Source organism: Schistocerca americana, chromosome 2 (assembly GCF_021461395.2).
Source record: "Schistocerca americana isolate TAMUIC-IGC-003095 chromosome 2, iqSchAmer2.1, whole genome shotgun sequence".
Lineage (NCBI taxonomy): Eukaryota > Metazoa > Arthropoda > Insecta > Orthoptera > Acrididae > Schistocerca > Schistocerca americana.
Genome location: NC_060120.1, coordinates 452,809,564 through 452,830,996, shown reverse-complemented (window position 1 = coordinate 452,830,996; position 21,433 = coordinate 452,809,564). Strand labels below are relative to the sequence as shown.

The 21,433-nt window shown below is 36.6% G+C and overlaps 1 protein-coding gene across 1 annotated transcript in view; it reads left to right on the top strand.

The window, feature by feature from the left end:
* LOC124596628 (probable aconitate hydratase, mitochondrial) overlaps positions 1–21,433 on the top strand; it is a 120,172-nt gene that overhangs the window by 32,872 nt on the left and 65,867 nt on the right. Inside the window, exon 5 of the mRNA XM_047135857.1 lies at positions 20,475–20,633. Within this exon, the coding sequence (XP_046991813.1) occupies positions 20,475–20,633 (159 nt within the window). The remainder of the gene's footprint in view (positions 1–20,474; positions 20,634–21,433) is intronic.

Sequence of the window (21,433 nt, the reverse complement as noted above, 5' to 3'; positions counted from 1 at the left end):
ATTATTATTATTATTATTATTATTTTTATTATTTTTATTTTTATGTTGGTCTGTGATAATACGTAATTCATCACAGAAGCATGAGAAACGCGGAGCTTTTCACATTCAGTCACCCTTGCTTATGGTGAAGGTTTAAGTATCAAAAGTACTGAATGTAGGAGAGCTCATTCTACGATTTGCGCTGAGGTTGGACATTAAAATTGCAAAAAATGTTGTTGCTTTCACAGGTTTTGTTTCATAATGAAGCTGCAATACAGTTGTTTTTGTATAAGTCCTAAAAAAATGTTCTTGTATATTGTCATTTTATTTCTGATATCTTATTATTTTAAGTTGATTGTTTAATCGCTGTTTAATTTCTTCAGAGATACATAATAGTGGCAGTTGCTTGTCAGTATTTTATATTTGAGTTTAAATGAATTAACTGCCATCTAACGTTTAGATCTTCCAGAGAAATGAATGCTCAACATGTTTGCTTCATATTGTAGCCATAAAATTTGATCAACACTTTAATCTGATAGAGTAAAAAAACTGCATTATTGTGATGACATATGTGCTCTAAGAAATGTGCCCATCTACTGTCACAGTTTTTACATTGTTTTTGTTTGCAGAAATTGTGAACATGTGCTTTGTGATTGGTTAGGTTGTGCTGCACTGGATGTTATTACCTCATTGAATAATTTGCTAGACCATTTTGCTGGAGAGATTTTGCTACCTCTACAAATACTATTATAGGGATTCACACCAGTCAGCATTCTGACAAAATGTAGTGAAGAGAGAGAACAAAGTAGTTCACTAAAAAGTTTCTTAATCAGAAGAGGAGCTTCAGTGATGGCTCCCTCACATGTGTTTTCATGTAGAATAAAGCAGGAATTATATAAAAATGTTAGAAGTAGTCACAATCAAGCTACAGTAGCCCATTACAAACAGTACTGTAAGGTGCTTAAAAATGTTGTTAGGAAGGCAAAGAGTATGTGGTATGCAAATAGAATAGCTAATTCACAGGATAAAATTAAAACCATATGGTCAGTTGTGAAGGACGTGTCTGGTCAGCAGCACAGATTGACAATATAAAGTCAGTTCATAGTAAAAATATTTCTGTTACTGACAAATCAGATATATGTACAGTATTTAACAACCATTTTCTCAGCATTGCTGGTGAATTAAATAAAAATTTAATTTCTGCAGGGAGTCATATAACTCTCATGTCAAATGCTTTTCCGAGATTGATGTCAGAAATACTCCTCTCTGATACAGACAAGGGGAGGTCACTGGAAGACAAAGGACTCTCATGGTTATGATGGAGTTCCTAGCAGAATATTAAAGTACTGTGCTGCAGTTGTTAGCCCTGAACTTAGCCATATTTGTAATTTTTCCTTTAGGAATGGTCAATTTCCTGAACCATTAAAGTACTCAGTAGTAAAGTCGCTTTATGAAAAGGGAGAAAGGGATAATATAGACCTATTTCTATGCCATCAGTGTTTGCTTAAGTTATTGAAAAGCCTGTGTATGTAAGGATAATTGATCATTTTATATCACGTAATTTGCTATCAAACGTACAGTTCAGCTTTAGAAGTTGTTTAACAACTGAAAATGCTATATTCTTTTGTCTGTGAGGTACTGGATGGGTTAAACAAAAGCTTTCGAACGCTAGGCATATTTTTTTTTTTATTTAACTAAGGCGTTTGATGGTGTTGCTCAAGAGATATTGCTCCAGAAGTTGGACCATTACGGAATACGGGGAGTAGCTCACAGTTGGTTCACCTCTTACTTTAGAAACAGACAGCAAAAGGTCATTATTCAGTGTTGAGAATGGTTGTGATGTGGGGTCTGAGTGGAGCACGGTCAAGTGGGGGGTGCCCCAGGGATCAGTGTTGGGGCTACTCCTGTTCCTTATTTATATAAATGATATGCCCTCTAGTATTACGAGTAACTCTAAAATATTTCTGTTTGCTGATAACACTGGCTTGGTAATAAAGGATGTTGTGTGCAACATTGACTTGGTTTCAAGTAGTGCAGTTCATGACCTAAGTTCTTGGCTTGTAGAAAATAAACTAACTCCTTCACAGAAAGACTCAGTTTTTACAGTTTCTAACACACAATTCAACAAAACCTGATGTTTTAATTTCATAGAATGGGCATATGATCAGTGAAACTGAACAGTTAAAGTTTCTAGGTGTTCAGATAGATAGTAAACTGTCATTGAAAGGCCACATTCAGTATCTTGTTGAAGACTTAAAGTTGCCATTTTTACTATTCAAGCAGTATCTGAAGTGAGTGATTGTTCAACATGAAAATAGTCTATTAGCTTATTTTCATTCACTTATGTCATATGGTATTATATTTTGGGGTAACTCTTCCCACTCTGAAAGGATATATTTGGCTCAGAAATGGGCGGTTTGGGCAATAAGTGGTGTAAGTTCATGAACCTCTTGTTGACCCCTGTTCAGGGGGCTGGGAATTTTGACATTGTCCTTGCTGTCATTTCTTGTTAACAATACTAGCTCATTCCCAAGAATAAGCAGCTTTCACTCAGTTAATACTCGGCAGAAATCAAACCTGCATTTTGATCAGACTTCCTTAACTCTTGTGCAGAAAGGTGTGCAGTATACTGCTGCATTCATTTTCAGTAAGCTACCACTAGAATTCAAAAATCTTAGCATTAATCCAAGCACTTTCAAATCGAAACTGGAAAGTTTTCTCATGGGTCATTACTTCTATCCTGTTGAGGAGATCCTTGAAAAATTAAGCTAATTCGTGTTGTATTTTTGTTTGCATTTACTTAAACTTATGGCTTGACTTTTTTCGGGTCCATAAACATTTTGCTTTATCTGTTATTAGTTTTATGTTGTAATTTCATGTACTGACACATTTCATGACCTTGGAGATTTGCTCCTCAATTTGGTCCTATGGAAATTGTCGTGTAAATAAATAAATACCTGTAGAAGAGCATGAACAGTTACTTAGGAACCTAATTACAATTAGGAAAATGGTGTAGTAAACTCTTAACATTAATATAAATAATATTAATGTAAATTCATAAATGCAGGGTTACCATATGTCCTCTCTTTGATGCAAGAAAATATCCAGGCAGATATACAAAAATGTTCTCTTTTTTTCAGCTCCAAGAACAAAAATTTTTTTGAACAAAGGAAATAAGTCATCACTGTAATTAATTGTAATACATCTGCATTACTTTTGACAAAGAAATCTATCTTTGATTTGGTAATGAATTATTTATGAATAGAGACGGCTCATCAAAAGGCAGAAGTGCTGGTTGTCGACAGATACACAAACAAAGGTACAAGGTTATTGGAGCAAATGATGTGCTGTAAGGATAGCTTCCATATTTGGTGTCGTCGGTGAGATTATTAGGAAGTTCTCTGGCCTTTACTCAACCAGTATGTTCTGTCTTTCACATTGTGTTCTTCGGTGTTGCTTCTGCTAGCCTCAGAATTTGAGGTTAAAGTTATGTTGTTTATTTGAGATAGTGGTGCGTCTTTTGCATCAAAGTGTTATGCAATTTAATACAAAGTGCCAAAAAGAAAGTCATGTTTTGTGTTGTGCATGTGGGGGAAATATAAATCATCATAAAAAGGAAGAAGTGAACACAAAGCACAATTCTTGATTTGCTGTGCTGGTACTTACATGTTAGTTGCTAATAAAGGTATGTCATATAAGCATTCTTAGTGTAAAAGTTGGATTGTATTCGTCTAAATGGGTATTTATTATTACAGACTGTAATACCCTCACATTGTTTTCAGCTGCATTTGATCTAGAAGCACATGAAAGCAGTTGTAAACAAGAACATCTGCAGGATGTAAGCTCATCTTCCAAACTTACAAAGTTTTTAATTACAAATCAGAGTAAAGAGAATGATTCGGTGTGTGCATTTGAAGGTACTCTGGCATTTCATGCAGTTCGGTACCATTATAACTTTGTCAATGGACTGCTCAAGTAAATTACACACAGTTTTGCACAAAGACTCTGTCGTTGCTAAGCGAGTTCCATGGGGTGTCTGTACAATTGTGTGTAACATTGTTTTGATTCTGGGGTGAAGACTGATATTGATTCAGTTGTTTTGAGGATATTAAAATACTTTTTCCATTTAAATGGTATGCACAGAGAAGCTGAAAGAATTTTGTGGAGGTTAGATACCAGCAGTTGTTATACCATACAAAAAACTAGGTGGTCCTCCCTATTTCCTTGTATTGATTCGTATGTTCCCAGGATTGAAATCGTACTTCTTTTCTCAAAGTTTTGTTGCTGTGATGTTCACACATTGTCAGTTTTCAACAATAATATGGTGAACTTGGAGAAAGAATTGAATTCTCTAGCTGAACCTATTTCTGTTCTAGACTCTACTTTACAAACTGTACAGAGGGAAGGTGCAAACATAATTATATGTGCCTTAAGAAATAAAGGCAATACTTACACACAAAAAGGGGAGGGAGGTTACTCACATGAGTGTTATAGGATTGGCAAAGAGATGACAGTTGTATGTGGCTCTGCTGTTGAATATCTACACAAGTGGCTGGCTCAGTATCAACAGTATTAAAGTGCATGCAGCTATCAAGAATTCCTATTTGGGAGATGTTGAAAACTGTATAACATATTTCAACAACCAAACAAATAAAGCATTATGATACATTGTACTTTCATAAGTTTTGTAACTTAATAAAATTTTTGAAGTGCTATCAGGGGAAACAAATCGACCAGCAGCCGAAGGGTTGTATGCATATTTCATTCAGTCATCTAGGGTTATGTTATTCTGAACTGCTGAAAATTGTAGAATTCATTTTTTTCTATACCTAGTTACAATGCTAACACAGAACGTGTCTTTCCTCTCATAAAAACATGTTCGACCAAGGGCAGGAAGAGACTGAAAATAGAAAACATAAAAGGTGTTGTGTGTGTCCAGCAAAATTTCAAATGCTTGAACTGTCTAAACCTTTATCGATAATTTTTGGGAAGCAAAAAACTGTTAAGAATAATTTCTTCATCCTTCAAAAGTTTGTGGCGTAAAAGTGATAAAAACAGTAATGAAATATAGAATAGTGATGATGAATAAATCTTCAAGGTACTACGTATTTAATCTTCCACAGAAAGCCACTGTTTTAATTTAGGGTACTTTTACAGGGTTTGCTTTGAAGTTTTTATTGCAAAAGTGTCCCCCCCCCCCCCTCCTTCTCTCTCTCTCTCTCTCTCTCTCTCTCTCTCTCTCTCTCTCTCTCTCTCTCTCTCTCTCTGACACACACACACACACACACACACACAGTCCTCTTTTTATGTTGAACATGTACTAACCCTACATAAATGTCCATCTTGATCACAGATGCTATACCATTTGCAATTGCTGTGCTTCAGTGTAGTTTCAACATCAGATCTGTTACAAATAGAAAAAGCACTGTGACAAAAATAAGTTCATTTAGCTCAGGGCTGACTACACTCAGAACCTAAGAATACAAAAAATATAACATACCGTATTTACTCGAATCTAAGCCGCACTTTTTTTCCGGTTTTTGTAATCCAAAAAACTGCCTGCGGCTTATAATCGAGTGCAAAGTAAGCGGAAGTTCTGAAAAATGTTGGTAGGTGCCGCCACAACTAACTTCTGTCATCGAATATGTGTAGCGCTACACAGGCATGCTTTGCAGGCACAAAGATAAATACTGGCGCCAAAACCTCTGCGTCAGTAAATAAATTAAAAAAAACGGTCGAAGACGAGCTTTTTTCTCCACCCCGAGTTTCTACCACTGCATTTTCATACATTACCCAACAAAGTAAATACAAATTCTGTGTTGTTCATCTTCGAATATAGCAGCGTTTCAATGTACTATGAAAATCCGACTGGCAAGACTGTTTGGGATGATTATCAATATGGCCAACTCTACGTTCTGAATTTTTTCCTACCTGTGAAAAGCGATGGCTACTAATAGGAACTTTTATGAATCGTGAATCACATGCAGTATTCTCTTCACCATAAGAATAATACGAATATAAACATTTTGCCATATATTCTTTCATGTTTGCTGCTATCTCATTTAAATCCTGTCTGCCTAATAAACTACGAAACTAGTGTGAGACAACAGCAAAACGCGGAAGAATATACATATCATGTCGTGTTTATATTCGTATTATTCTTATGCCTAATGGTGATACAGTCAGAAATGAAGCACGGCAATTGACGAGATTTAAAAATCTAAGCTGAATCTAATTTCTGTGCAGAATGCAATGTACAAAAGAAGCGTCTGCAAAGATTTTCAAACGGAGAAAAATTTTAGCTAAACTCTCGTTCAGGACATTTATCATTCGCAGTCTATTATTTGGTTCGTGTTGATCATTATCAAAGAAAACAGCAGTGTAAGTAACAACAAATAGCAGTCTCTTGCCATTGTTTCGCTAATGAGACAATTCCTCTCTTTTTTTTTTTTTTTATTGTAAGCGGCGGTAGCGCGCACAAAAGCAAGCCATGCCGCGAGCGGCGACAGGTCGTAAACACACATCAGAATGCGACAAACAATGCATGACACAGTACAGTAATGCATTTTCAGCTTAGAGTGACGTAAACACATGTAACAAAGAGAACGGCACTTATCAGATCAAAGAAGAATAAGCAATCAATTCAAACCAATCGAAGCACGTGAAAAAGGAAGGGTACCCGTATAAATACGGACGGGGCGCCTGACGCATAGCAATGGCTACCTGGTAAAGCTTAACTGCTAAGCTTACGACTCGAACCAAACTACTGTAGCTGTATCGTCATTCATCCGACCTAAATTGTGTCTCGTATTACAATGGACCAACTTTCTTTCGATTTGGAGGTGCGGCCTAAAACTTTTCTCTCGCCTTGAATTTTGAGTCTCAAATTTCAGGTGTGGCTTAGATTCGGGATTTTTTTTTTTTTCCTTGATTTTGAGTCTCATTTTTCAGGCGTGGCTTAGATTCGAGTGTGGCTTAGATTCAAGTAAATATGTAGCTAAAAGCCATATGGGGTATTACAAAACAATCTGTACATATAGTGTGGGTGATGGCGTGGGGACATCCTATACTTACACAAACATAACTACGGCCAGTAAAGGGTCGTAGTACTGAGGTTTGTGCATAACTAGCACTGTAATAAATTCAGTAGTTTGTAATAGAATGGTTTCATATGGCAAAATATTGTCTGACAATAAAAAATGAAATAAAATATATAGAAATAAAATCCATACTCAGTCCAAATAAAACTTGCAAAAGGCAACTGTTTGTTAACAGAAACCTCCTTGTAGAACAAAGTAAATAACACAACATTGTGAGAAACTCAGAATGAATGATGTAAAAGTTAATTTAGAATCTATTAACACTAAACTTCTCAAAATAAAAAATAAATAAAACACCATCTTGTTTGAAAGATGCGTAATGAAGCAGTAATTATTGAATTAAGCCTTGACAGTCGATAGGTTGTTCAGAATAGAATCTAGCTGTTGCCACCTCATATCCTCTCTATAGGGTGTTCTTTGCCCGGGTACATAGCAGCCCTCGGAGCCAATGTGGTGCACAATGCTGCTCAGACTAGTAAGTTACTGAATATGTCAAAATAGGCATTCAGCTTACTAACTCTGTTCATTAAGCAATAACCCTGGTTGCTGCTTTCTGTGTACATAGATATCCATTTCCTCCAGTATATGCAGTAACTGTTCTTGCTTCAAAGAACATCCATATAGCGACAATAAGAGTGCAATTGGTACACATTTGGATGAGCAGAAACATGTCAGGAAATATGCAAGATGATTTTGAGGATTGGATGGGGCATTGAAAGGACAGTTACTGAACCTATTGGAGGAAATTGAGATTTATATACATAGAAAATGGCAATGGACCTATTACTTAATGAACAAATGAGTTTAATTTTGAATGGCTGTATCGACGCATTCAGGAGCTTACCAGTCACTGTGTGTGGCATTATATACTGGTCACCACCAACATCATGAAGACTGGCCCTGCTGGCATAAGCTCCACCACTGGAAAACAAAAACACACTCCAGAGAGATGGATCCCACTGTGAATACATAATCAACTACAAGACTTTAATTAAAAGTTTGAACATAGCTGCTAAGGTCCATTGACTGTGTCAGAATTATATTGGAACAAATAAGCTCTCGGTCACAAATATTAAGTCAAAATTGACCTGGTTTCGACGCTACTATGAGCGTCGTCTTCAGAATTAGACTAACTGTTCTAAAACATATTAGGTATATAGCACATTAATAAAATTAAAGTTTGTACTGACGAGAAAAGATGCAGTACTTACAAGTCACATATTAAAAAAGATCCGAGCCGGAGAGGCGACATCATGAACAGTTGAGATGGCGAGCCGCTAAGGGCTGCTCGTACAGTGCTGCCAATTAGAGTTCACCCAAACCAAAAAGTTGAAGCAATCTCTCTTACCAATTTGAAAAATTATGGCTGCCATTTTTTTGGAATGAAAAGGGTGCCCTTTAGATTATTTCATGGGCTGTGGGGCAATAATTACAGCTGACACACACTGTGAAACACTAATGAAAATCAGATGTGTGATTCAAAATTGATGCTGTGGGGAAACTATTAGCTTTTGTCTGTAAGACAGTGCCCGCTCTCACACTGCTGCCAAAACCAAGGAGAAGATATGAGAGTTTCGTTGGGAACTTTTTTGATGACCATCTGTACTGTCTCAATCTTGCATCTATTTCCTCTTCTTGCATTTGAAAAAGTGGCTGGGTGGATTTTTCAAAATGATGATGAACTCAAGACTGGCATTACCACCTGGTTTAATTCCCAGTTGGTAGACTCCTCTACAGAGAGATTAAAGAAGCTGTTGCAGTGTAACAGAAAGTTTGTAGATGTGAACAGTGATTATGTGGAAAAGTAAAATAAATATGTAGTAAAATATTATAGTCAATAAGAACCTTTTCTCATGTGCTTACTTCTTTATGGTGAAACGGACCTTAATTTTGGAAGACACCTCGTAATAAACTTTGCTTTATTTCTACAGAATTTAAACATGTTACAGAACAAGAAGGGTGTGTTTCAAGATAATTTAGTATACTGTAGAGGCTATTGTGCAATACGTACTAATGTATATAATGGCGCACAAAAAATTGGCCCAGAGTGCAGACTGCTTGCTAATTACTCACAAATTGTTGCCTGCCACAAGTAGATACAACAAAAAATAGATAAGAATGTAATAATTCGATAATGAAGAAATACTGACAGTACAAAACATAGCCACAAGAGCTTTGAAACAATAGATGGAAACTGGTGGGCAACAGTGAGCAGTCTAGTACTTGGAGCCAGCTTTTCATCCACCACCCTATTAAAAGGGGAAATGTTGTTAGGAAAAATATCTCGGAAGTTCTTGACATATTTGCTTTAAACTTTTCTCATTATACTCTTCTAAACATTCAGACGGGCGTGAGCCATATATTTGTTACACAACAATGTACAGGTTTTCTGTTAAAACTGACTACAGGAAAGTAAAATGTTTTTTGCGAAAACGAGTGGCTCCATTTTCTTCCTCGCAGCCAGTTTTAACAGAAAACCTGTATATTAGAAAAGTTGTGCTTACCGCTTATCAGCTTAAGATTAGAATACTATTGTGGAACTTGAATCGTCCAAAACCTTGTGATATGCCTGAAATTAGCAATATTATTTTGGAAAAATATATCTAAAAACAAAGATGATGTGACTTGCCAAACGAAAGTGCTGGCAGGTCGATAAACACACAAAAAAACACAAACATACACACAAAATTCAAGCTTTCGCAACCAACTGTTGCTTCATCAGGAAAGAGGGAAGGAGAGGGAAAGATGAAAGGATGTGGGTTTTAAGGGAGAGGGTAAGGAGTCATTCCAATCCCGGGAGCGGAAAGACTTACCTTAGCTGGAAAAGTATACACTCGCGCGCCCCCCCTGCCGCCCCCCCCCCCCCCCCACACACACACACACACACACACACACTTGTGTCTGTGTATGTGCGTCTTTCCCTCTCCTTCCCTCTTTCCTGACGAAGCAACCGTTGGTTGCGAAAGCTTGAATTTTGTATGTATGTTTGTGTGTCTATCGACCTGCCAGCACTTTCGTTTGGTAAGTCACATCATCTTTGTTTTTAGATATATTTTTCCCACGTGGAATGTTTCCCTCTATTATTTTGGAAAAAGTTATAGGAGAATATATGAAATACCAGTCAGTAGATACTGTAGTTGCGCATGAAGATGTGGTTCAATATCCACTAGAATTCCTAAATTAAATGAATCCAGCTGGCTTTCCACCACACAGTTAGGTGCTTAGTCAGTGTTCCTGTAATACTAGTATGCAATTTCACTCCTTCAAAACTTCATAATGGTACCATTTGCAGATTAAAACTACATGAAGTAGTGACATTGAAGACACTATCCTCCCAGGTTAAGTAGCTGGTGATGTAATGATGAGTGATATAAACTGATTTACCTATTCATTTTCAGCGACTTCAATTCCAAATCGAGGTTTTGTTCGCAATAACAATGTCCAAGGCTCAAGGTCAGAAACTAAAGTATGTTGGAATTTATTTGATCAGTGTTTTTCTCTCATGATCAGTTATATGTTCCCCTTTCATGAACTGCCAGTCCAGATAACCACCTTATATTATACTCTTACCACACAGCATCCAAAAAACAAAAAGTGTTGCGTATACTGAAGTTTTGTAATAGTACTGCATACAAAAAGTTCAAGTATCTTAAAACAAAAACAAAGCAGTCTTATTTTCAGTCGTATTCTATATTACTTTTATAATTTCGAGTTCTGTACATTCAAAGTGAATGAAGTCACACCGAGAAACAGTCCTGACAAGATGTATAGGTATACCTAGAGTAGGTCGTCTATCCAGTTCCCATACATATTTAACAATTTGGTCATTGCATGCCAAGCGGACTAGAAGTTCCCACATAACCATCATGGATTTTGATGAAGTTTTGTGCGAACAATCATGCATTCCCAGTGGATAGTGGTATCGTTTCACAATATTTAATTCGATACCTTCAGAAGTACAGTTATCTGTTTGACGCCATGGTGCAGCTATCAACAGTGCACCCGGCAACTTTGAGATATAATAGCTGTGGTAATATTTTCTGAAAAAAAAGGAAGCTAGGTAATCTTGTACAACCTTTTGTACTCTTAAGTAAAATACTAAAAAAAGATTTCTTCAGTGATTTGCATATGCATAATTTGAAGCAAAGGTGTCCAAAAAAATACACAGTTGAAAAGAATGTGAAGTTTTAGCTTTTTATATCGACGGAAGGAATAGCGGGATACACCTGAAACTTTGCACATAACTTAGCAATACAAGACCTTAGAATGTCAAATTTCATTCTTGTACTGCTTTCCAGTAGTTCCCAAATTTAGGGAAAAATTGATCATTTTTCTTCTAAAATGTCAAAAATGTCTGTTTTTGACCAATTTTTACCATAAGTGTCCTGCAAACACTCTTATGTTACATAATTGTATAGTACTGCCTGGGTAAGGCAGTATAAAACGTCTTTATAACTAGGAATTGATATAAAGTCCAAATAACTCGAAAGGCTTCAAAAAAATGCAGGTCTTTTGCCACTAGTCATCAGGAGATATTTGTATGTTTTTCTGCGATAACCACACTCTTAAACTGGTTGTAAACTTCATAATTTAACGGCACATTGCCAAGACAGTGGAGGTAATGGTAGTAAAATTGTTGCATAACAGCTGCATCACACATTGTATAAATAGCCTGCAGCGTTTTAAGCACTGTTATATTGCGTAAATTTTGGTGAAGTTCACAGCAGGCTTCCTGACACTTTTTAGAATGGATTCATGTTGTAAAGAATTATTGGTATGTATTTTTATTGTGTAGTGCTGGTTTAAGATAAAGCATACTTTGTTTTAACATAATTTGCGGTTAATCTAGGACATTAGTGTACTCATGAAGAATTGTATAAACTTTTTGCTATGGTCTATGGTGGCCTAACCACTGCTGTGTTCTTTCAAAGTGAGAAAACCAGCATCTGTATTGCCATAGGGACCACATCTGATAGCTTGCAACAGCAGTCACAGGTGAGTTTCTTTACCACAGGTTCCCAAAGTTGATAGGGTTTCTTTACACAGGATCCCAAGCTGATGGTACGTTTCTATAAGTGCCAGAGGCCAAAACTAGAAGAGGTCTCTTTTTGGATTCTAAGCTTATGTTTACTTAGAACTTTTTTCTGTAGAATGTCATGAGGAAAACTATACTGCCAGCCGTATGATTCCACTGACTGTATGGTTTGAGAAGAAATTTTGATAAGATGGAAGCCAAAAAATTACACTTTACAAATGTGGCTTCTTTAAATTATTACACACACAAGAAAAGAGAAAACTGATCTTTTTATTGGGTTCCTTACTCTATTTCCTCCTTTCTTATAAAAAGAATTCTGTAGAGCTGAATGCTGTAGAGATGTCAAAAAATATATTTGCTTTCTTGCAGCTTTTCTGACTTGAGCTCCTTTCCTAGTAAACAATTGTAGAACATAATAATTTGAGTACCAGCAGAATATGGGCACATTTTCAGTGCACCCCCCACCTTTTCTCCCACATGGTCGAATTGCAAGATCAGATACAGTTTTTATGTGGTTTAGAACATGTTTTTTTAAATGGAAATGATTTAAAAGAGTTTGCAGAAGGCTCCTATTTTGTAAAGTTGGGGCAAAAATAACCATTTGTGGCGATTTTTAGAAAAATCGTCAACTTTGCCCAAAATTTGTAAACTAATTGGAAAGCAGTAGGAGAATCAAATTTTGTTTTGGTAAGTTGTTAAGTGCAAAGTTTCAGGTTTATCCTGCAGTTACTTTCAGAAATATGAAATGCTATACTTTTTTCCAAATTCTCCACGTCCAGTTCACTCAGTGAATTAATGTTTTTCATTATTTTTAATTACTTTGCTTAAGATAGCACATAAAGTTGTACAAGATGACATAGTTTTATTTCTTTCAAGAAAATATTGCCAGATATATTGTGTGTCAGAGTTGCTGAAATCTCATGGATGCACTGTTGATGCTGCACTTTGGGCTCGTTATATGAATATATCTCTGCACATATTAAACTGGTGAAAGTAAACTTTGTCAATGTTCATTGGAAACATGCGTGACTGTTCACAGAAAAATTCAGCAACACCCAGGGTGGTCATGCGGGAACTTCTCTGAAATTATAACACTTGGCATGCAATGGTCTAATTGCGAAGCATTGCTGGGTTCACATTTCAAAATTATAAAACTTTTCCACTCTTGTGGATGAAATTCCAAACACACTTTATCATATTTCATTGAGCATTTTAATTATACTAAAATGTGTTTGTCACATTCTTAGGTCATAAGCAAGCTATTAGGGAGGGGAAAAAATAATTTTACTTTATAGATTACTTCATTGCTATTTTTTTGCAGATTTTGGTATTAATTTTTTGGAGCATTTGCTTCATATTTGTTCCTCTTCCCAGATATTTCTTTTTGTCCTATTTAACCGTTTGTCAGTGTCACTTTTAAAATGAAACTGTAAAATCAGTTACATTATATTTAAGTTGCCACATGTATTTTGTTTATCTACCTTAAACAGACTTCAGGACAGAACAGAAAGGAAAAAAAAGAAGACATTAAATTTCATAATGAAAGAAATAGAACACATCAAAGCAAATAGGCTGCCAGCAAAATGCTACAGACAGTTTTTCAAATGACAGAATTGTCATGATTTCTTGGTTATCTTGAGAGAGATTGTGTTGCCAATTTGCCAACACTTTGCTCATTAGAAAATGACCTGTCACTATCAACATGGGAATACAGAAACAAAATAGCTTTTGGTTCCACAACTGCAAACTGCTGATTGTCAACTCATGTTGGCCTTAGACATTTACTGTATTCACATTTCCTGTCTGCACGGACATGTGGTATGCTTTTCAGCAATATTACAAAGAGATTACCCTTTCAGAGTATCTGCACTACTAAGGCCAGGCATTCCAGGCACTGACTGAAAGATCCTTGCTATGCCTACATGAATGGGATTCAGGCTTATTCTCCTGGAGTTAACACACAAATGTCGATGGTAGGCAATGAAAAACCTTGTCACTCAATTTTGGTAAATGTCATATGTGAAGCAAAACTGATTTCTTAATAAATAAATAAAGGAAGATTCTCCATGTGTGACTGTGTAGCAGAAGCCTGGTTATAGACAGATTAGAGAAATCCACACACTTTCAAATTTCTTTTGATAATGAAGTTTCTGGCTACCTGAATTACGAGAGTTCTGAGATTTTCATGGTCTACCATTGGTATAGAGCTTTGAAGACAGATATATTTGGATCTGTGGCTATGAGAGTTGACACCCTCATCTTAAAGTGTACTTCAATCCAACCGTAACTTCTGCATGAAACATCTGCCTCTCTATTTTTGTATCTTATTTTTCATCCTGAAACAATCCTTTGCCCCACAGTACTAAAACCTTCTTCAAACTCTTCTATATTTGAATAAAGTTCATGCAAAATGGGATATTCTGAAGCCTCTAAGAAGATAGGCATGTTATTGAAGTCACTGGTGTATTCTTTAACTATCTTGGTATCCCTAAGAATGGTTAAGTTGGGAGAGCGTGGAGGCCATGACATGAATTGCTGATCATGATCTCCACCACGACCGATCCATCAGTTTTCCAATCTCCTGTTTAAGAAATGCCGAACATCATGATGGAAGTGCGGTGGACTACCATCCTGTTGAAAGATGAAGTCGGCGCTGTCGGTCTCGGGTTGTGGCGTGAGCCAATTTTCCAGCATGTCCAGATACACGTGTCCTGTAACGTTTTTTTTTCGCAGAAGAAAAACCGTGAGATTGCACAAAACACGTTAACTTTTGGTGAATTGCGAATTTGCTGCACGAATGTGTGAGGATTCTCTACCGCCCAGATTCGCACATTGTGTCTGTTCACTTCACCATTAAGAAAAAATGTTACTTCATCACTGAAAACAAGTTTCGCACTGAACGCATCCTCTTCCATGAGCTGTTGCAACCGCGCCGAAAATTCAAAGCGTTTGACTTTGTCATCGGGTGTCAGGGCTTGTAGCAATTGTTAACGGTATGGCTTCTGCTTTAGCCTTTTCCGTAAGATTTTCCAAACCGTCCGCTGTGGTACGTTTAGCTCCCTGCTTGCTTTATTCGACGACTTCCGCGGGCTACACGTGAAACTTGCCCGCACGCGTTCAACCGTTTTTTCGCTCACTGCAGGCCGACCCGTTGATTTCCCCTTACAGAGGCATTCAGAAGCTTTAAACTGCGCATACCATCGTCGAATGGAGTTAGCAGTTGGTGGATCTTTGTTGAACTTCGTCCTGAAGTGTCATTGCACTGTTATGACTGACTGATGTGAGTACATTTCAAGCACGACATACGCTTTCTCGGCTCCTGTCGCCATTTTGTCTCGCTGCGCTCTCGAGCGCGCTGGCGGCAGAAACCTGAAGTGCGGCTTCAGCCGAACAAAACTTTGAGTTTTTCTACGTATCTGTAGTGTGTCGTGACCATATGTCAATCAATGGAACTACAGTGAATTTATGAAATCGCTTCAATCATTTGTAATAGCCCTGTATGCGTTGCTATTGGATATATGTCTTTGTTGCAAGCATGTTTCCAATGGTGTTCTGCAACAAGTTTGAAACTTTGTTCCTTGTTAAGGTCACTGTCCACACTGGCAGCAATCATTTCCCATAGTGTATTCACATAGTGTGTAATGCTGTTTCTTGTGTGGAATATATATTACCTGCTACATTGTGTCTAGGTATGAGGAAACTGTGTTGATATGCAGCACTGCACTATTAGTACTTGAAGGTTCATGCAAATGAAAGAACAAGCTATCATTGTTGGATGAACTACTGCAGAGCAACTTGCAGGAATAACTTGCTATAGGAACTGAATAAGGGAGAAAAGTCCGATTTTTTTTTTTTGTAACCTCACTTGGATGTCATCCACAGACTTTGAAATTCTGGTAAATATGGTAGCATCGTGTATTAAAAAAGACTTACATTTCAGGGAGCAGTTCCAGTCAACCAAAGACTTGCTGTTACTCTTCATTTTCTTGGCAACAGGAGGTTCATTCAAAGCCTTATGTATTTATTTCACACTTTGAAGCAAGCCATGTCTCATATAGTACATGAAGTTTGTAGATCACTGTTGGAAGTCCTGTGGGATTATGTAAAGATAACTAAATGTAAAACTTTGTGTAAGAACACTTTATCAAATTTCTATTTTTTTTCCCTTCCAAGAACTACAAACACACCAAAAAGCAAGTCTTCCTTGACTGTGTTGCTAGCAAATATGACTGGGGAATCAACACCCTCTGTTGATGCACTCTACACGACAACACATACTTATTCTATAATCTTGCAGGAAGCTAACTCTGCCTGAAACATCATTCAGCACTGTATTTATGGCAATTTTCTCAACATCCATGCCACATATTGGCTGTAGGTGCAACATTTCCAGTATCCTTATTTTTCTGATTCTGCAATGCTTTTGTAAGCAAGTTGAAAGCTACATTGCAGCTATATTGCTTCTCACCTTATTTTAATTTTTCCCTGGAAGGTGACGTAGAACATCGAGCAGCTTTTTTATCACCACCTCTTCCCACTATATAACTTTCCAAAACCTGAAGTCAGCTTTATTTTGGACTGAAAAAGATTGGTGTTAAATGGCATGTCTGTTCTCACAGGTACTTCATTTCTCCCCCTTGCATGGGCGCAATGGATGGAAATATGTAATCCTACAGCATCTTGTTGCTTGTGGAAATAAATTTTACAATTAAAAATGTTCATTTAGCATTGGTCTGCTTACTGTTGTTGATGTCAGCTACAACTTTTCATACCCAGATATTGGCTGCCATGCAAGAATTTCAAGCAGAGGTGTATTGAAGAATGCAACCACGAGTGTGAACATATTCACAAAAAACTACTGAACTTGCCACTAGCTGACTGGCCCTACCATATGTTTCTGCATCATACAGGAAAACACAAAACTATCCCACGAATGTATGTCCAAGGTTCAAAGGAATGAATTTTTAACTACTGATTGTATAGGACTAGAATGGTTGCAGAATACACAGTTGGTATTATGGCTTCAGTTTTTCATGTCTTCTCAAAACCTGTGTTGCTACATGAGAAGGCAGAAATTGTCATATTTACATCTGTGTGTGTCATAATTTATTAAAGTGACTTGCTGAAGCAAGGAACCAATGTACCCCACAAGGAAGCTTCAGTTCATATGATTTATCACCACGTGAGATGATACCTGGTATGTGGAGATGAGATGACACTGCATCAAATTTTACTGAACTCCAGAACGTGCCACAGACAGCTTCTAATTGAAACAGATGCATTCCTGACAAGTTTGCAAATTTTTTTTTAAGCCTAAAAGAAAGTGTACCACAGGAAATAACTATGAATGAATATTAACCGTGCAGTATAAAATACTAAGAAAGACAAGCAAGCATAATTTTTGTACCTCTTTGCCCACGGAGTCTCTAGTTTCTTTTGGCTCATGGATCTCATTGAGAAACTGCAAGGCTGGACAGCCAAGTGTGACATTCACAATTCAGAAATTGCAAAATAAAAAAAGATAATTATTATTGGTACCGAAGAATATACTTTGAAAATCTAGGGATGAGTTTAATCAGAAAAGTTGCCAATTTACGTCACTGGGAGTTGAAGCTTTGAGTTTGTTAATGTACAATTAAGAAAAGTATTAAAAAATGTACTTAGCTGCGAGAAATAGAATTCAGCCATTTGTCTGAATTTTTGTAAGTGCATTAACAACTGGACAATTGTTCCAAATTCAACATTTATTGTATCCAATTTCTTTAGACAAAAATAAACAGAACATAACATGGTTTTAATGTTAACATGATTTGGCAATGGCTAACACAGGCTACCTATCTTGACTTTGAACATAATAGTGACTACTCAATTTTTGGTTGATACAGTGACAAAATATGACTGAAACATTTGGAAACTTGCAACTTAGTGTGATGCCAGTCTGCATCCAGTGCAGAACTCACTCTGTGTATTCTCTCCTTTGTGTTACCACAGATCACACATGATTGTCCCCATTTGTACTGGGAATGCAAGATCTGTGAGAGTCCTGTTTGTACTCTGCTGCATCTAGGCAGAACACCGAGATTGTGAAATTGCCCACCCAGCTGGCGTCTTATAAAGATGTCCTTGTGTGTGTAGTTGCACACAAAAACAACACAAAGTATAGACATATGTTAGTGCTGTTCAGTGGTGATATGCTGCGGCTGTCCAGGAATATTGTTTCCTTTGATTCATGCTGACACTGCTATGGATAGCTGTTTCCATGTTTTGAAAGACATTTAGAACATATTGTGAACATTGGCCACAAAATAGTGGCAGAAAACATGTTCCCAAAAATGTTGCAAATCATGTTGCAAATGCAGTGTGGAGACAGCTCAATGACATTTTTACCTGCTAGCTGCTCCACGATAGCATTGTTTGGTATTGTATTGAGGAACAATAGTCTCTCTTATTATTTTTACATGTTAAATGTTGCCTGTGCCTAAAGTGGAATAATTATTCTACTAGTTACCTATTTTGGTACTGTACTACAGCAAAATACATAATTTTATTGAATATCAAGTTTTAAGCGTGGAGGTCAAACTACATTTTTACTGCTAACAAAGTGCCGCTCACCATCAATGATTTGTTCATCCATTGCTGAAAATCTTCGTTTTCCAGTTTGTTGAGTGTAATGTTGGCCTTCAAAAATGTTTCCACAGTCTTTTGGGCCAGATACCCAGTTGCTTTTCCTCTTCAGAGCCGCTACTAATTGATGACTGCCACTTCACTGGCAAACTGGGCTGCTTCATTTTGTTGCCCCTATGTTTTTCACTCTGCACACGTTACAAAATAGTGTCTTTATGCTCACATGAAATTCTGCTGTTGCAGTACTTGCAAAAATAAAAGTGAATAAAGAAAATGGAGCTGATTTATTGCATGCATAAAACCATTCGGTTTCATACCCATGCACTGTCTTCAGCAGTCATTGCACGCTATGGCATTTTCACTTGGGAAGTACTTTAGCACACAGGGTACAATGAATAGACACAGAATTTCTCAAATGAGATTTCATGAGAATTGTTGAGGAAACATCAATACACTTGAACATATTTGGTGAACAGCTACATGGCTGAAAAATGTGTAACGAGATGAATTGCAACTCAGTAAATAGTTGTACGGTCGGTTTTTTTTTTTTTTTTTTAATGCAGAAACTCTTGCAATGTCTTTCGAAACAATACCAAAACTGTTCTAGTGGCATTAAATAATATTTTTGGAAGTCAGTTTGCATTAAGAGCTGTGCTCACACTGTCAGGTGCAGAGTTCGTCATGCTCTTACCCTTATGACAAATGCTGAAATGAAATTTTGTGTAATCAAAATTTAAATTGTGTAATGTATTTACATGTTCAACAGTGGTATTGCTTGAGAAATCTGGATTAGCAATAATGAAACAAAGCATTCAACCATGGCTACCACAATGCTATTGCACAAGATATTGTTTAATCCCTAAGGTTGGCAATGAGTGGATACAAAATACCTCTGGTCTCATTTCTTAGTGTAAGAAATGAACTATTGCATTAAACGAGGTTATGTGCTACAATTGGCACTGACATCCCCAGGTGTATGATGTTTTTTTTATGTGGCAACAGGGAAAAATGCCGTTTTCTGCAACATTTCATTAAAACCAGCTACTTCATCTTATGTTGCTAAGAATCATGTACTTCGTATTACTTTGTTAAAAACTGCTGATTTTGCATTGTTTGTCGCATTATCTTCTAAATAAAATTTTCGTGTTGCTACATATCGTATACCAAAAAATTTGTCATTATCTTACAGCAGCACAAAACGTAACATTAGCTTTAGCATCTTTTCATTTTTGTCCTCCACAGAGTAATTGCCCACAAAACAGGATTATAATTCTGGAAATCAAAGTTCCCTGTCTGTTAAGTGGAAAAGATTACAGATGTGTTAAATAGCTGATGTATATTTTGCTTCAAGATCTCAAAAGTGAGGGATTTTATAGTTTTTACTATTCATTCTTATGTTCATTCAGTAAATTTGTCATTTTGTTTTTGAGATGATCTTCCTCCATACTTTATTAAAAATGGTGGGCAAGTGGCACATTGCTCAAATACAGATTGGGAAACGTTAAACAGTTAAGTTGTTTGCACATTTCCATGATTTTTACTGTTGGGCCACTATATATTTCACATCAACTGACAGAGCATTCACTAAGCTTTTTTTAACAGAAGTATATCTGCCTAATTTCTGGTAGTTGTATCAGACTTCTAGGTCATGGCAAATATATGTGCTGTTACATACTGTAGGCGATTACTGGGAAATTTTCAAGACTCTTGTGACATTTAATTACATTTTGTTGCAGATTATTCTTGAGAATTATGCATTCCCAGGACTGCTAATGATTGGCACTGATTCTCACACACCAAATGGTGGAGGACTTGGTTGTCTGTGTATTGGAGTTGGTGGAGCTGATGCTGTTGATGTTATGGCAAATATTCCATGGGAACTCAAATGTCCAAAGGTAAGTTTCAGAAATATATATGTTCCTTTCTTGTTATCTGTGAATATGATGTAGTAAAAAGGTGGCTTTCTTTAAAAAAAAGCTTTCTCTTTAGGCACAAAGCTATGGAAAGGATAGATTGCTACTTGCTATAGAGCCAATACGTACCAAGTGGTCCAGCACTGGTTGCTTGACCATCTCAGAAAAATTTTATATTTGTTCGGTGAATTCCCCAATGTTTAGTAGTCACAAAAATATTTTTTAAAAAAATTTATTGTTTATTATTTTGAAATGGCGGCCAATTTGTTCCGGGCCGCATGCATTTTCTCCTATTTGCAAGCATCTACATTTTTTATGAGTAAGCCTTTCAGATAAAATGCATTTAGTTCAACACACTCTGGGCTACATATTAACATCATTATTCCTTAGCTGAATGTATTCTTTTATATTTTAATAGTTCAAAGTTATCAGCCACAAATTAAAAAAACTCAATTTTTGAACAGTAGTTTTCCAAAGAAAGAATAATTTCTCAGCTTTAATGTTTTTCTGCTATTACACTGTGTAGTATACAGTAGTTACTTTTTATAGAGTATCAATGGTGAGCACCTTACACATAAAACATTACTCCATTTTAAAAAATGGATTTTTTTTTATTTCTTCATTTTGTGGCCTGCAATATCTTTGTTGGGGACCAGATAAAAATCTGAAAATTTCAGTTACTAGACCTTTATGTTATCAAACTTCAGTATAAATTTCAGCTTTGAGATTCAATTGGAAGTTATGGAAAGAAATTACAAACACAAGTCAAAATACGTTTCATA